Here is a 17,964-nt window from a genome sequence, read left to right as displayed (position 1 = left end):
TTTTAATTGTGATATTGATGTGAGGTTGTGTTGGATTCAATTTTGCTTATTTTATAGACTTGCTCCCTTATTCATAAACGTACTCTAAAGTTATCAAGCCGATAAAGTTCGTTTGTCTCTTTCCGACGGTATTGGTGTGATAGAAAAGGACAAACGAACTTTATCGGCTTGATAATTTTAGAGTACGTTTATGAATAAGGGAGCAAGTCTATAAAATAAGCAAAATTGAATCCAACACAACCTCACATCAATATCACAATTAAAATATTGAGATTCTGACTAAAAATAAGTACCTATACATTCATATTCATATTCATATTCATAATTATTCATATATTTATTGATAAAGTTAATTACAAGTCAAGAATTAGAAGAAGAAGTGGTTTGTCAGGATCGTAGTAAATGGAAATCCGTGATCTCTGCCTACCCCTCTGGGAAACAGGCGTGATTGTATGTATGTATGTATGTATGTATGTTTATGAATAAGGGGGTTAATGATTGCCATCATACATTCACCTTAAAGTGACCACATCGCTTTGTTTCTTTTAAATGCCGCTTTTTCTCGAAAACTTTCATATAGTTGTAAACTATAATTGGGTACCAACTATAATAACCAAGTACGCGTGAGTGGCTCTGCTTATCTTATCGCCTACTTCATTCAGTTTAATCTATTTCGTTGGAAAATTTTACAATCATGTTATTTAGTGGCAATGGTTTACAAACACGCAATCCTGAATTGACAATAAAATTGTCACGAACCTAACTGGGTGTTTATTTTAAAATTAGGGTCGTTTACACCAAACCGTCCGTAACCAACTTTAGCGTTAAATTTTTTGTATGGAAATTTCCATGTCTGTTAACTGCGGTTGATGCAACCGGCCCTTGGTGTTTTTATAACAGGAAGCACTATTGAGTTGCTGTATTTTTTTTAATTATTTTATACGAATACGTAGCCTCTGAGTAATAAATACAAAGTATAGGAAGTAATTGCAAATCACAGACCACTTCAACTGCTGGACGGAGCATTAGTCACCTTACATATGATTTGCCGTAGTAATTTATAAGTAACTAGCTTTTGCCCGCGGCTTCGCTTGCGTTAAAAAGAGACAAAAAGTAGTCTATGTCACTCTCCGTCCCTTTATCTCCACTAAAAATCACGACAATTCGTCGCTCCGTTTTGCCGTGAAGGACGGACAAACAAACAGACACACACACTTTCCCATTTATAATATTACCTCTAGTATGGATATGGAAACACAACCGTTTGATCCGGTTGTGTCAACGTTCATTAACCAGCTTTCATGTAATCTAGGAATATTCACAAAAATGTTATAGGGTTAAGCTTGAGCTGTTATACTATGTAATGGTGTAAAATGCTAGTAAAATAAATTGGCCGTACCGCGAGAGTGGCACGGGCGGCGGCTGAGTTAGCTGCAGCTCGCAAGCGGGAGAAGTACGCGATCCTTGCGAACTATTTGTTTATCCCGCTTGCAGTGGAAACTACCGGTTGCTGGTGTGCGGAGGCCAAAGTGTTTTTCGGGGAGGTGGGAAGACGCTTGAGGGAGAGGGGTCTGGATCCTCGCTCTGGGACCTTCCTGATGCAAAGGTTATCCATCGCGGTTCAACGCGGTATGCGGCAAGCGTTATGGGTACCTTTGCATCGGGAGGCTCACGGGGGGGCTTGCTAGGTTAGGTTTAATTATGTATCTGTGTATGTTTTTGTGTGTGTGTAATTAGGTTAGATCTAGTTTTTAAGTGCTTGCATGTATTTGCTGATTTTGAATTGTTTTGGCTTTTGGTTTTTTGGTAAATAAAATTTAGTAAAATAGTGTACATTTCGTCATAACTAGTTATTTATACTCTCACTCAACATTCTGTATACTTTTTACATGTAAAATGGTATAACACTTTAAGTTCTCGCGCTTTGTACACATATTTAAAGTCACACACAGGTCGAACGCGATTAATTAACATTATTTTTACCCTTTTTTTCCAACGTTTCGGCCAGGGTGGCTAGCCGAATGGCACAAACGCTCACGAAACGCTCACGAAACGAAGCGCTAGTAGATATCTATCTCTATCGCGCTTGCGTATTGGCGCGACAGAGCCAGCGGCGTATCGCTTTCGTTTGGCGTCGGAGAAATGCCATTCGGCTACGGGGCCAGGTTGCACTGGCCGTGGTCGCGGAAGACTGACGTCCCAGCAAAGTGTCACCGGAGATGTAAATAACACAAAACTACCCGATATTAATTTATATAAATGTTCGGGGTAGACAAATAAATATAATCTACCCGCTTTTAGTTATTGTTTATTTCACACCGCACGACACACAGCACTCACAACATCCGCGCACTGGTCCGAAGATAGATCTTTTGGTTTGAACATTTGAATCACTGGTCCCCATGTTGGCGATAATCTATACCCGTCTTCCCTGTTAAAGTTTTTAGGATATTTTTTAATTTCGATCGCCTCCCTCACAATCCAGGGATAATAGTGTCGCTCGGTGGAAAGAACTTTGGGTTTGTGTAGCTCAATCCAGTGATTCGTTTTCGCAGTAAGCAAGTGCTCGGCGATTGCAGATTTGTGTATATGGCGATTTTTAACTGCCGCTATGTGTTCCTTCACCCTCTCTTGAACGCTGCGCTTTGTTTGGCCAATATACGCACTTCCACAACTGCAATCTATCTTGTAGATACCCGGACTTTGGTACGGAATGACATCCTTAGGACTGCGTAAGAGACTCGCTACTTTAGATAACGGTGTGTATACAGTCTTAATGGAGACTTTTCTTAGTACTGATCCAACTTTATCCGTTATCCCTTTCACATACGGCAAAAAGGCTGGTTGCCTGTCAACCTGCGGATGTCTCTCCCCCTTCTTAGTCTTGCGCGGGATTGTCTGCAAATACCCATTTTTCCTCAGCACCTTCTGAACATAACTCCTCGTCTAAGTGTTCAGAGTCACATAAGTCTCGAGCCCTGTTAACCAGGGATGTGACCACCGATTGCAGATGTCTCGGATGATGATGGGAAGAAGCTTGCAGGTATCTACCCATGGTAAAACTGAATGTTATAATTAGGTACCTTGAAATAATATTATGCTCCAAAGCTCCAAACTGAGCGCTCTCGTGTCATCTTCGCGATAACAGAAACTTCCCTGGAAGATGACCGGAGAATCGAGGCTTAATCGAAACTTTAAATCACTTCGCTCGGATCCGAGACTTTGTTGTCTTTCCATCCAAGCTGATCCGCGACCGAACCGGTAAATAGACTACTTATTTATCAATTAATATCAAGAGTTAGTCAGCTCTAAAGTTTTAATTGGAAACTGAAAGGACGAAAAACTGTATGCAGCGGAGTCAGTCACTTTGAAGGTATTAGAGGCTAAAGTTAGATTGAGCGCGGCTCGGAAGCCGAATGTAAAACCTAATTGCCCTTTGATGCTAAATGGAACAGGCCAGAATAGCTTTTAAATACACCTATGGTGAGCAAACCCGGGTCTTTTTCCCTTGCGGATGAAATTGGAACAATGGTACAGTGGGAATGCGGTGGGTTGCATGGTAATCGAAGTGAATTGTGAGCAATCACCTGCGTTGTATTAGTCTGATTGGCTATTAATCTGGTGTGAATGCTTCTGTGTTTACTGGGGGAATCAATACTATTGAGAATACGTGTAAAATGTTAAATAAATATATTTATATAGAATAGAATTCATTTATTCAGCCAATAGAACATTTACAAAGACTTAAACAAAACAGTAGAAATAGAGATGAGAAGCCGAAATGGTCTCCACTCAGCAATGCAGTTGACACGACTGACGTGTCAACGGTTCTGGTTTTCTGCAGATATCTTTAATTGATCTTCATTAGGCCTTGCATCTTTACAGACGATTTACGACAGACACCCTTGTGACTATATAATCCAATTCGTGACTCTAATTTAGTAATGAATGAATTCGGACTACTCTGTATTCGTAATTATTAAAATAATAATAATTCAAGTCACTTAATTTAGACGGGTTTCACGATAAATAAATTCCATTTAGCCTAGTCTTAATTGCTCAACAGAATTGCTGATGCTGTAGCGACTTAAATTTAGAACTAAAGTAAACTTATAATTGTAATTTAGAAATAGGACGATGTTTAAAACGGGCTTCAGTTTCTGAATATACGTTTCATTTGCAGTTTCATCGAGGTAGTATTATAAAAATGCTATAAAACACTTTAAGTTTTAGCGTTTTGTATACATTTTTAAAGATACACACGGGTCGAACGCGATAATATATATATTTTTTTTCTTTTGTCCAACGTTTCGGTTGCACTAGGTGAAACATCCTGGGACGTCAGTCTTCCGTGACCACGGCTACTAGGCCAAAACGTTGGATAAAAAGTAAAAAAGTTATTTTTCCCCTCACTAGCTCGGAAACACGTGTTTTGTCCTTTAATACCAGCGGGTAAAAACGCATTTTATCCACTAGTGGATAAAGTAATTTGACCTTGAATAGAGTCAAATTAACTACTTTAAAATTGATAAAAGTAGGTGAATCTAGTAATAAAGATGATTTACCACCTGTGGATTACTGGAAGCAGTGATAAACGCGTTTTTTGCGTTGTACTTTCCTCGCTATAGTGAGGGGAAAAGATTTGTGTTACACTCGGGTGCAAATGTATTTTACTTCTCGTGTGTTAAAAAACTCACAAGTTCAGGATTCTATTCTCGAACCACTCGCTTCGCTCGTGGTTCAACTATAGAATCCTTTCACTAGCTCGTTTTTCAATTCCACACTCGGTGTTAAAATACAACTTTGCCCCCTTGTATAACAAATAACTAGATTATCGCGTTCGACCCAAGTGTCTTTAAAAATACAATGTTCAGACCTATAGTGATTATCACGCTTTATTTTAAGATGACTAGGTAAGAGCAATAAATATTTCTGGGGTTTGTATATAAAATGAACTTTCATTTAAATGTTACTTTTATTCAACGCAATCTACTATGAGTTACACACCTGTTTTACAATATTTTCTCAGCCTTAACATTTCTCACTTCAAGAATTTTCACTGCAAAAATAGAAGACAGCTTGTGACACGCTATGTTTAGAGAATCCTAAAATACAGGAACGGAGTTCCGTCGCAGGTCCCCGGCGGATCGGTAACGAACCGAGGCGATGCTGCCACGCGCCATATCATATCATAACACGGTATTTCTATCGCTGGTCGCATCTTAGATAATCCAGTGAGGTAAGGACCACAGTTGGTTTTATGTTGGTGCTATTATGATCGAATCCGTCTTCAGAAATTATGTCGCATTGCCTTCTACGCTAAAAGCCAAAGATTAGGAGTTTACCTTCCTTCTCGTTTCTTCTTCATTTACTTGTTTTGTAGAGCTAGCACATAACACGGCAACCTTTAAATCAAGAATGAACAGGCATCTTCTGGGCGAGCTCACTCCATCGTAGGCGACGTGTTTGCCTTTGGCTAGTCTGTGGCCAAGAGTAAGCCCATTTATCAAAAAAAATAGCTACGATTCGTAAGCGTATCGTAGCTAGATCTCCTTTACCCTCATTGATTTGTGGTGGCATGATAGAGCTACACTGCGTTTTGATCTCCAGTAGCGCGCGTCATCGATTGTCACTTCGGCTAGGACGGCTGGCACCTGAGGTGTGAGTTAAGAATCACTCTCATAACTGGTTCAAATGAAGCGATAAGTGTTACTCATGGGCGATGTCAAGATGGCAAGCGCTCATAACTCTTACATACCAAACATTGACATGTTAGTTATGCTAATAATGTCATATAAACTAACTAACTATTGTGGCTCAGTGATCCAAAGTGAATCTTGGCCTCCGAAACGAGAGATCGCCACCTGTCCCGATCCTGCGCAGCCTCTTGCCAGTCTCTGACTTGAAGCCGACGCAGATCCTCCACCACACTGTCCTCCCAGCGGTACCTGGGTCGACCCGCCGGGCGGTCACCAGCCGGTCGACCCAAGAACGCTCTCTTGACAGCCCGATCGTCTCCCATTCTGAGTAAGTGACCGAACCAGCGAAGTCTGTTGGCTTTCGTTTCGCCGATGATATTGGGTTCGGCCACTAACTCCTCGATCTCAGCATTTTTCCGGACCCTCCAGGTGCCATCGTCTCTCTGAATAGGTCCCAGGATCTTGCGAAAAATCTTTCTCTCCGCTACCAGGAGCTGACTTTCTTCTTTCAGTGTTAGTGACCAGGCCTCACAGCCATACATAAGGATAGGCCGTATGACGGTTTTATATGTCCGTAGCTTGGTATGTTTGCTGAGAAGCCTGGACACTAACACTTTATGAAGGGCTGCACTGCACCGCAAGGAGTTTTGGATACGTATTTGGATTTCCTCCTCTCTGGTGTTAGTGTCAGTTACAGTGCATCCAAGGTACCGAAACTTGTCGACTCCACGATAGACGGTACCTCCTACACGAAGACTAATAATAATAGAATAATGTCATATACCTCATTATTAACATTTATTTAGTTAGATTGGTGCTCTTACTTTTATAGTTATACTTATATAAAATACTTTGTAGGCTTCTGTTTAATAGTTTTCCATCGTATTTACTCGGAAATGTTCATATTTGTCATGCTAGTTTAGTCAACATCGGTAATCGGTCGGTAAAATAGCATGACCCATAAAATACGAAGTAATTTTGCACGTTGCCTGTACCGAGCTATTTGCCGGAATATCCACCTAATTAATTCTGATTTCACAGGTTTCTTAAAAACATCAAAATGCTTACCCAAACTTCAATTTATAAAACGCAATACATTATTTATCATACACAGCACATGATATCCATGAAAGACGAAAATGTATTCTGAAAATGCAAACTTATAGCACTCACCTGTAACAAGCTAGCGACAAGACGCGGAAACCCTAGACTGTTCTATAAAATTTGCTTGCATCATTAGCGTCACGAGGCAACAGGCAGAAAAATGTCTCCAGTCGACGAGCTATTCTCGAGCAAGTCAACCTAGCAGTGCCGTTCTAACAACGTACCGACTACTGGCAAGATGAATGATTTCATGCACCAGTTTAAGAGAGCACTGAGATCAGAACTTGACACGGATCTATATACACTGGTTTTTAAACAAGATACGAGTATACTCTCGCTTGCCAGACATTTCCTTATTCCTACACTTTCCTCCGCGGATCGTGATTCTAAGGATAGAAAAGAATTGACACTTGAAAGGCTGGGGAGGCTTAAGAATTTAAAGGTCGAATCAGATATGTGATGACCTTTTTTGAATCCGTCGAACCCTTTAGATAATCATTAGGGCGATCTGAGTTGCATCTAACCCGTTGGGATCATGAAAAGAAGCAGACGGAAAGTAGGTATCACTTTAAGGACCTACTTTCTATTGAATGTTAGTCATAGAATGTATTTTCCCAGTAAGAAAATTCTAAATAAATAACCTAATCACAAAAATAAAATTTTGAAAAAACACCCGACCGCAATTCATGAAACATGGCTAAGAACACTCCCGACTAACTCAGTTTTCAGAAGAAGAAAAAACCAAATCGGTTCATCCGTTTGGGAGCTACGATGCCACAGACAGACACACACACAGACAGACACGTCAAACTTATAACACCCCGTCGTTTTTGCGTCGTGGGCACAGAATATATAATAGTACAAGTACAGAAGGCTCACTCCTTTGATGTTCACAAAATGCCGCCATTCTAAATTCTTACCTACATTAACAAACGGACCGCACGCGAGCAGCCAATTTTATTGCGCCGCGCGAAGGTCGTCGTCAATGAATGGGCCGCGAACTCGCGGCCGCCGCTGACATGTACTTGTAGCGCGGCGATAGAATCGCGAAGTGAGCCGCCCCTGGTCGGGGGTTAAAACACTAGTGGATATCATAAGAATTCTAACACTTAAATTCACGACGCATGGCTCAGGTGTGTTTCAAGATAACGCTATTTCATCGATTCTGTTATTCACACGAAAATATTTCTGGAATATTTTAGAAGGAAACGGAAAAATGATGGAGTAGTTCGACGCAAACTGTATTACGGGTGACTGTAATAAAAAATACCCTTATATATGTACTATAAAAATGCCAGGTTATATTGAGACTTCTAAATGTATTTGGTGTGCAGACGCGCAACTTTGAATCATCATCCTCATCATCCTCCTTGCGTTATCCTGGCATTTGCCGCGGCTCATGGGAGCCTGGGGTCCGCTTTGACAGCTAATCCTAAGATTTAACGTAGGCACTAGTTTTACGAAAGCGACTGCCATCTGACCTTCCAACCCGAAGGGTAAACTAGACCTTATTGGAATTAGTCCGGTTTCTTCACGATGTTTTCCTTCACCGAAAAGCGACTCGATCAAATGACATTTCGCACATTAATTCCGAAAACCTCATTGGTGCGACCCGGGGTTCGAACTCGCGATCTCCGGAACGAAAGTCGCACGTACTTACCGCTAGGCTACCAGGGCAGACGCGCAACTTTGGATGACTGACATAAAACTGCTTGCGTGGGATGGGAGTAAGTCGTACACATCATCACCTTAGGGTGGGTATTCCGTACACTCTACGCAGTTAGAAGCTCATGGAGTATGCAAGGTGCCGTAGCGGCAGCGGCAGACTGATGGTGCCGCATTACGAGAAGCGATCGCATATTTTATTCATCGCCGCAGATAGGCGCGCGAAATTAGGAAAACAAACGAACAAAAGGCGAGAGATTTACTTTCGGCTTATCTTCTCTGTAAACGGGCGGATGTTACTGTTTGCTGACTTTTTTATTTTATTTGTTTTTTTTACGGTTGTTGAGAAATTTAAACTTGGAATTGCTCCGACGATTGGCTAATATTTTATTTGGGGTTTGGGCTACTTGGTTATGCGTTGAAGTGAATACCTCACATAATATATGTACAGAGTGCGAAAAGGGTTTCCTTCGGAAACGTTCCTATTTGTCATGCTAGTTCAGTTAATGTCAGTAGTAGATCTTGTACTGAGACTGACTGAAATAGCATGACATGTTCGTACGTTTCCGTAACAATACGAAGACAACTCTTTTCGCCTCACATTTATCTGTACATATTTGTACTTGTTGTCACTGTATGACGAGATACCTTATTCTATTCCATTATTGTTTTTATTTATTTTATTTTATTATGAAAAACCTAACCTAGGGTGCCGCCAACAGCGGGGCAGGGCCCAAGTTTCCGGTGGTTAGGGCTGCAGAGAGAGGAACCGTCGGACTATCCGTGGCGTGTCCAAGATCACCGCCTTCTGCGTCTGACCCTTGCGTATTGTTATTGACTGAATGGCACTATCCTTGGCCAACTACTTTGTCTCATTTACCTAATTCTTACTCAACATATTGCATAAAGAACACTATTTGCAATCGCGGATTCAGCTTCGTGCCCAGGGGGGAGAGGTCACGTGGGAAAGGCCCATTTGCCCAAGGGAAGTGCCCTTATAAGGTATTTAAATACCATAGATTATGACGGCACCTGATAAAACCCTACCCTGTTATTTATACTATGTCTAAGGAGAAACGTTTTATTATCACTTATTTAAGTTAATTTAAACCTACTTACTTACAATTTATAACCTTTATTGTTTTGCTCAATAAGCACCTAACTACATTATACTGACCTACTAACACGAAATGCCTAAGATACAAGTATTAAGTTACTTAGTTTAGGTATTGGCGTAAAATAATATTATGTTGACCTGCTTAAAAATTTTGCATACAAGACTTTTTTGTTATTTATGTCTTTCTAAACCATGTTTGTACCTATATTTATAGTTTTTAAGCATTACTTAAGAGAATTGTGATTGTTTTAATTTTAGATATTTTTCTATGAAATAAATTTTATCTTATCTTATCTTATCTTATTTGTATGGCCAACCTAGGCTCCAGCTCCCTCCCCTGGATCCGGGCATGACGATTAGTGTCTGACTATAAATATTTCCCCAAGCAAAATTGTTTGTACTAGTTCTAACCATATTATTCTTTTCCAGTGCCTCCGGAGAAGCCGGTGGTGGTGGACCGCTGGGGGCGCGTCATCAACACCACCACGTTGGGTCCCCACCAGGAGGGGGACGACGTTCTGCTCACCTGCCGGGTGCTGGGAGGTAAGTCCACATACCTTACGTGTCTTCAGTAGACCGGTGCTATATTGTCGCGAGCGCGTCATCAACACCACCATGTTGGGCCCCCACCAGGAGGGGGACGACGTTCTGCTCACCTGCCGGGTGCTGGGAGGTAAGTTCACATACCTTACGTGTCTTCAGTAGACCGGTGCTATATTGTCGCGAGCGCGTCATCAACACCACTACGTTGGGTCCCCACCAGGAGGGGGACGACGTTCTGCTCACCTGCCGGGTGCTGGGAGGTAAGTCCACATACCTTACGTGTCTTCAGTAGACCGGTGCTATATTGTCGCGAGCGCGTCATCAACACCACCATGTTGGGCCCCCACCAGGAGGGGGACGACGTTCTGCTCACCTGCCGGGTGCTGGGAGGTAAGTCCACATACCTTACGTGTCTTCAGTAGACCGGTGCTATATTGTCGCGAGCGCGTCATCAACACCACCACGTTGGGTCCCCACCAGGAGGGGGACGACGTTCTGCTCACCTGCAGGGTGCTGGGAGGTAAGTCCACATACCTTACGTGTCTTCAGTAGACCGGTGCTATAATTGTCGCGAGCGCGTCATCAACACCACCACGTTGGATCCCCACCAGGAGGGGGACAATATTGCGGGTACGTATCCGAATGGCACAAACGCTCACGAAACGTCACGCGCGAGTCCATATATCAAGCGTGACTTCAAGTATGGACTCGCGCGCGATAAGGCAAGTGCTAGAGGCGCTGGTTTATTTGTTGATGTAGGTATTACCAGGATTACGTCACTCACTCATGATCGCGCGTTTAGTACCTACACGCTACCCGTTCATTCGAATGATCAAGTGGCTAAGGGGCGCCACGCTCTGGCCCGTGTAGTAGCGTGGCCCGTACCTACTATTTTTCTGGGTTTTACGTAGGAACTTATTAATATTAATTAAATAAAGCAACTTAAGTATTAATAATCTGTGGTATTACTGTCTTTTCAATCTTCACATCACACTTTATGACCTTGTGGTGGCACCGCATCAGCAGAGTCTGCTAGAAAAAAGCAGCAATAATTTATCCTTTTAAATCAAAATGGATTGACTCTTTCTAGGATAACTCTATCCTTTGTAATAAAATACAATGTTAACAAGCAGCAATTATCAAAGCCGAGGGTAATCTTATAAATTAAACTAATAATCTCGTTCAGAAAACGCAAGAATCTGCTTTCTATATTTCATGGAATAAGATTTTGTGCAACTTCAGACTAATAACGCTTTCTCAGTACAATGCCGTGCAATTATGAGAGCTTAATGAATTTTGAGCTAAAGAAGAAGCATCTAGAGAGTTAATCACCGTTCTGTATTTGTATTTGTTTGTTTAAAACTGAAATGAATTACATCCATATTATTTTTAATAGTACCTGCGGGCGTATCATGCTACCAATTTTATCACTTATCCACGTGGATAAGACATCTGTCACTCTCACACTGACATACTTGCCAAAGCGTGACGGATACTTTATCCAAGTGGATAAGTGATAAAATGGGAAGCATAATAGGCCGGCTGGGCGACCGAGCTTCGCTCGGTTATATTTTATTATATAACGTCTTTAGATAAAAAAAACTCTTATACTTAAATAAAAGTCAACGAAGGAATATGACTCGAGCCGAGCCATACCCTAGCAGAGGTTAACAGGATTTAAAGAAGAACAAGACACAGATATTTATACTGCGCCACGTCTAATACTTGTATGTAATAACAAACGAAGTCACAGACGTACTATAAAATATGTATTCAGGAAAATGTACAAGATTATTTACGTCCTTTCATCTCACACGTTGATCATCATTAATATTTTATGGTATCTGACGATAAGATACCTAACCGACAGATACACAGTGTTTATTTCAGCTCCGCTTCTACATTCACAAACTGCATAAATAAGTTACTCTGTAAAGCGCCAGGTTTTTAGGTAGTGGTACTGATATGTACGTATTATATAAATCATCGTGATAGGATGATTTATATAATAGGTACCTACATAATATCTTATACTTTTAAACGAGCAATTCTTGTATATTTATTTATTTATTTATATATGCCGACGACCTCGGAAATCGCTCTAACGAATTCGCTGAAATTTGTTATGTGGGGGTTTTCGGGGGTAAAAAATCGATCTAGCGTAGCCTTAGATCCCGGAAAACGCGAATTTTTGAGTTTTCATGAGTTTTTCTTTCGCGTTAGTAAACGTAAAATATGGTCGTTAATTTCGCCGCGCGCGCATCAATTCCGCTTAGCTCAGTCGTACGAGGTCGGTCTAATGTACGCAGATAGATCGTAGGTGTCAGGGTTTCGAATCCCGGCCAGAAATTAAGTTTTTGTTTTTTGTCTTTTTTTTGTTTTTGTATTTATAAGAGTTTTTTTTTATCTAAAGACGTGATATTAGTAAGGCGGCGGAATTGAAAAAAGTCGTCTAGTTTTGAAGTTGATGTGACTGGAGAGTATACTGCTGACAAGTGGTATCGTTGTGATCGGTAGACTTTACTGAGTACGAAATAATGACTTGTCGCATTCTCAGACTGTGGGGGGGTTAACTATGACGTCACAAAGATCGCGGTCCCGGGTTTCAATTTTTTGCCAATTTGTCTAGAACCCCTTATCCAATTTTGAAAAATGAGGTGTCGATTGAAAGCGTATAACATGCTGATTAAGATTTCTTATATGTGAAAAGTATAGTTTTGTTAGTTATTTTTTAATTAACAATAATGCAAAAAATACTTTTTTTTACTCTCTTTTTTGATTTTTGTGACTCAAAAAGGCAATGAAAACGGCCACTTAGCTAAAAAATATGTTATATAAATCATTTAACTACATTATTAAGCTATCTGTTGCTTTTTAAATTTCTACGATCGGATAATAAATAAGCAAACTACAACCACATACCTGTAGGCGGGGAGTACCGCTTGACACGCGTTCCCATACATTCGGCGTCTATCAAATTACACCTCGCGCAAAATTCGTTTCAAGCAGATATACCTCTAATCTTATTCATCGTAACCTATCAATATTGGTATCATTTGAAAGTACAATTAAAGTACTTTAAGAAACAATGTCAATCATTTTCTTAAAATCAATAATCGCCAGTCTGCGGTGGTTACAAAGGAAAAAAGTGGGTATGCAATTTGACTGGTTTCCTAGGTTTGATACCCTAGACGAGTTTAAAAGGGGAGGTAAAGGTGACATATGGGTTTTTCTCTGGCCTAAAAGCTATACAGAGGGTCAGGGGAGAAAAAAACTAGGGTTTAAGTTTAGTTTTAAGTTATTTTTTCTTTTATTTGTTGATTTTATTGTGTTTAATTTTTTTGTAATTTTATCAAGGATACACGTTGGTTTCTTTTGCTGAAAATTCCCTTTTTTATGAGAAATGTTATGAATTTCATGGCATTTTCCGATAGAGACTAAAATTAACTTTCAAATAAGGCCACATAGTCATACTGATACATAGTCATACCCTTAATATTATATAAGTAAAAGTTTGACTATGTGGCCTACTGATACATAGCCATACCCTTAATATTATATAAGTAAAAGTATGACTATTTGGCCTTATTTGAAGGCGGCAGGTACAGTCACCGTCAGATATACCGAAGCTGACAAAGCAACTATTTATCCCATAACCTTACTTAATCCATTGTTATACTTAATCCAGATGTTAGAGTTTATTTATTTATTTAAAGGTTTACCAACAGTTATTACAATGAATCTTATGTAGTTTATACTAAAATTAAGTACATGCTTAATGTATAACTAACTAGAGTTAGAGATGTGTCGTTCGAGATTATGATTCAAAAGAACTATATCTTTTCTGACTGAACTCGCTCACTCTTCAACTCAGTACAGGCCCCGTAGCCGAATGGCATTTCTCCGACGCCAAACGAAAGCGATACGCCGCTGGCTCTGTCGCGCCAATACGCAAGCGCGATAGAGATAGATATCTACTAGCGCTTCGTTTCGTGAGCGTTTCGTGAGCGATTGTGCCATTCGGCTAGCCACCCTGATTCAACTCTCTCATTTCGCTCAGTAACTCACCTATCTCAGAGTTACTTGCGCGCTCTTTCCCACTCATGATTGGTATGATCGGGCCGAATCAAAAGAGTGAAACGATGCAAATGTTCGGAATGACAGCTTCGGAGCGATTCGGTTTGGCAATATGGCGGTATCGTATCGTATTCGCCATCTTGCTCAAAATATTCTGACAGATTCACTGAGCGAAATGAGCGACATGAGTGAAATATATATGACTCTTTTCACTTCAGTGAAGCGTTTTGCGCATCTCTAGTTATAGTGTGTGTTCCGGTATTTGTGAAAGATGTGGTTGCTCCTATATATTTGAAGTGGACTGTATACGGATAAGTTAATCGTACGTGGTTTGACCACGCTTACTATGTAAATTCTGAACAACAATTCTGAAGCTTCAGAATTTCGTCCTGCTAGAATTTATCGATCAATATTCGAATAGGCATCCAAGAATTGTCAGCTCTCAATCCAACACTGTTCTGCTCCAAACACAGCCGAGTGGAATGTTTCACACTAATCCGGGCTCCAAAATGGCGGAACAGGAGTCTTTCTCTTTTTGTCCGATGTCTGTCGCCATGCTATTGACGTTGAAAAAAGGATGCAAAAGTTAAGCATCGTTGTTTTGCAGCGGGTTTAGTGCTTTTATTTCTGGACGGTTCGAAGTGTTTCGACTAACGAAGATAGGTCAAGAATCTTTAGGCTGGTACAATGTTTATAGAAAAAAATTCACGCTCGACATTGTATTATTTTATTAGAAAATCTAACTTTAGTAGGTATTAAATGTGACTGTAGTTCTTTATAATTGTATATTTCGTATGAAATAAATGTTATTTTAAAATGAGAACGTTAATAATTTCGCTTGTTTGCCAGCAGCCAATATTTGTGACTTTAAAGTTATGAGATGCATTTAAAGATGGCGATCTCTAAAGGGATAGACATTTCAAGAATGTGTATGCTATAAAAGATAATCATGTCAGGGATAAACTGTAGCAGCACTCAAGAATAACCTTAAAAAACTATGGCTTTCCGACACTTAATTTTTTTTTATCGGATTGTTTTTTTTTTCTCTTTTTCTTTTTCTTTAATTTTTATCTATTTTTTTTTAATTGTCGTCTTGCTTTGTGGTTCGAATTAATATCCATATACTTTTTGGTCTAAGTACTATATAAATATATATTTTATGAGTATTTGTTTATTTATTATTATATTATTATATATGTATATATTGGTGTATTAATGTAATTGTATATGTATATATTTGTTACCATGTGTATACAAAATTTGCATTTAATTCTTTTAGTGGTTGTACATTTTTGAATTCGTCAATCATCGTTAATTCGCTTCTACTCATTTCCTCAAAGGTTGACTGGAAGAGATCCCATTAAGGGATAAGTCCGCCTACATTGTATATTACTGACTCTGTAACTGTGTCTCTTTTGTTTCCTTTATGTAGGTACAATAAAGCTTATACATACATACATAAACTTTACGTTTTCGTTGAACATGCTATGTTTCAAATATAAAGTTTTTCAACTATATCTCTTAGCAATTCTGTCAAACGAAATAACGATAGTGACAAAAATAGATACATAAGTTAAATTGTTCACAGAGGGAAATCAAAATTATCAAACTTACCCGACATCGTTTTAAAATCATTTCATTTTCCTCGCGCCAATGCATGAAGCATTGATATCATTTTTGACATCAGAATAAAAGTTCGAATTGGCTTACTGGTCGATATTCAAATAAGAATCTAACTTCCCCTGTACGGAGCACGTTCGATCACGCTCGGCAGACAATTCCTTTGCATAAAACGAAGCTGAATAACGTACTTAAAGCATAATATGTATACGATTTAATCTCTGTTTATTTTCTTATTTCGATCAAGTTGTATATAGGTAAATAATGTCTTAATATTGAATAAAGTGTAATTTATAATAAACAAAGTAGCTACTCAATGTAAAAGGAACATTTTAAAATAAAATAAGTAGTGCGTCATCATAATCATTCAGAGATGTTTTTCAAATGGAAAGTGGACTTCAAGAAACCTTCGTTTTAATAGATAATAAAATCTCTGTAGCACTATAAGTACTCTCTCTCTCTCTCTCCTCAGCATTATTATTCCCATCTGATTTTGGGGTCTGCTTTTCCTGTCCTTTCCTTCCACTTCGCACGATCGGACGTGTCGTCGACTGAAACGTCGCAGGCTCTCATGTCTTTTGCTATGGAGCACTATAAGTACATTGGGGTTAAATAAAAAGGACCATTCAAACTTTGCTTAGTGACTTTTGAGGTCATAATGAACAACTTTTATTATGGAACCAATGCTGAAATAGCATCATAACCCTCCTTTTGTGTTGCCGTAGTAAAAAAAGTGGCTGTTCCATAGAAATGAGCGGCATCATGGCAGTCGAAATGTATGTTGGTCCCATAATAAATGTTGTTCATTGTGATCTTAAAGTTCACTGTGCAAAGTTTGAAAGATCCTTTTCCCCTCACTAGCTCAGAAACACGTGTTTTGTCCTTTAATACCAGCGGGTAAAAACGCATTTTATCCACTAGTGGGTAAAGTAATTTGACCTTGAATAAAGTCAAATTAACTGCTTTAAAATTGATAAAAGTAGGTGAATCTAGTAATAAAGATGATTTACCACCTGTGGAACTACTGGAAGCAGTGATAAACGCATTTTTTGCGTTGTAGTTTCCTCGCTATAGTGAGGGGAAAAGTTTTGTGTTACACTCGGGTGCAAATGTATTTTACTTCTCGTGTGTTAAAAAACTCGCAAGTCAAGGGTTCTATTCTCGAACCACTCGCTTCGCTCGTGGTTCAACTATAGAATCCTTTCACTTGCTCGTTTTTCAATTCCACCATCGGCGTTAAAATACAACTTTGCCCCCTTGTATAACAAATAACTATTTTATTTCACCCTGCATATAATATCAAAAGTTAGTTGGTTAAAGAACCATCGACACTGATTTGGCGCAGTATAATAACTAATCCTGTAGGTCTCACATGATTGCTGCGAGAGTATGTCGCCGCGAGATAGACTACCCGTCTTTATGTCATTAATACAGTTAGAAGAAGACGTGTGATTTATCTCGCGGCGACATACACTCGCGGCAATCATGTGCCAGGCCTACAGGCAGGCAAACATGATCGCGCGATAACTGATAAAACATCAGGGGCCCGTTTCTCGAAAGGTACAAGCCTTGTATTACAAATGCGCAAACTGTCAAATCGTATGGGTTGTTATGGAAACACACTTGTAATACGAGGCTTGTGCCTTTGGAGAAACGGGCTACAGGTCGTCTGTATCGCACTTACAAATAATTAGTGCGATAGGGTCGGCCTGCTGTTTTATGCATGCTTACCTGCCTGATCTAATTGACAAGCAAACCTAACGATAGGGAATAAAAATACGACAATGCTACTACCGCTGTTATTAAAATTAGAATACACCAATTTCACGTGAAATTCGACGCTTGCAGCGTATACAAAGTTTTATTAATAAACCGAAAATTAAGCATAACTCAGTCTGCTGTCTGGTCGCATCTGCCCGTTTTGCAATTCAGCAACTTTCGAACTATTCCAATGGGATGCGATTCATTAGAACGATGGTTAAATGTTTTTGTCGGTTGCAACAATAGTTGGTTCGAGTTTGCGTGGTACCGCCGCGGGTCAAGGGTTGTCACCCGCAACTCTGCTTTTCACTAGGCGGTATTCTGTAATTTCTTATCTTGTCTTGTGTTGAAACATGATTGTTCAATCTCCATGACAAC

The 17,964-nt window shown here is 39.7% G+C and overlaps 1 protein-coding gene across 1 annotated transcript in view; it reads left to right on the top strand.

Moving 5' to 3' along the window:
- Positions 1-17,964, top strand: part of LOC125226809 (nephrin) — a 790,592-nt gene that overhangs the window by 481,509 nt on the left and 291,119 nt on the right. Inside the window, exon 4 of the mRNA XM_048130914.1 lies at positions 10,015-10,128. Within this exon, the coding sequence (XP_047986871.1) occupies positions 10,015-10,128 (114 nt within the window). The remainder of the gene's footprint in view (positions 1-10,014; positions 10,129-17,964) is intronic.

This window comes from Leguminivora glycinivorella, chromosome 6 (genome assembly GCF_023078275.1).
Source record: "Leguminivora glycinivorella isolate SPB_JAAS2020 chromosome 6, LegGlyc_1.1, whole genome shotgun sequence".
Taxonomy (NCBI): Eukaryota; Metazoa; Arthropoda; class Insecta; order Lepidoptera; family Tortricidae; genus Leguminivora; species Leguminivora glycinivorella.
The sequence above is the reverse complement of the archived record's forward strand: the minus strand, read 5'-3'. Positions and strand labels throughout refer to the sequence as shown.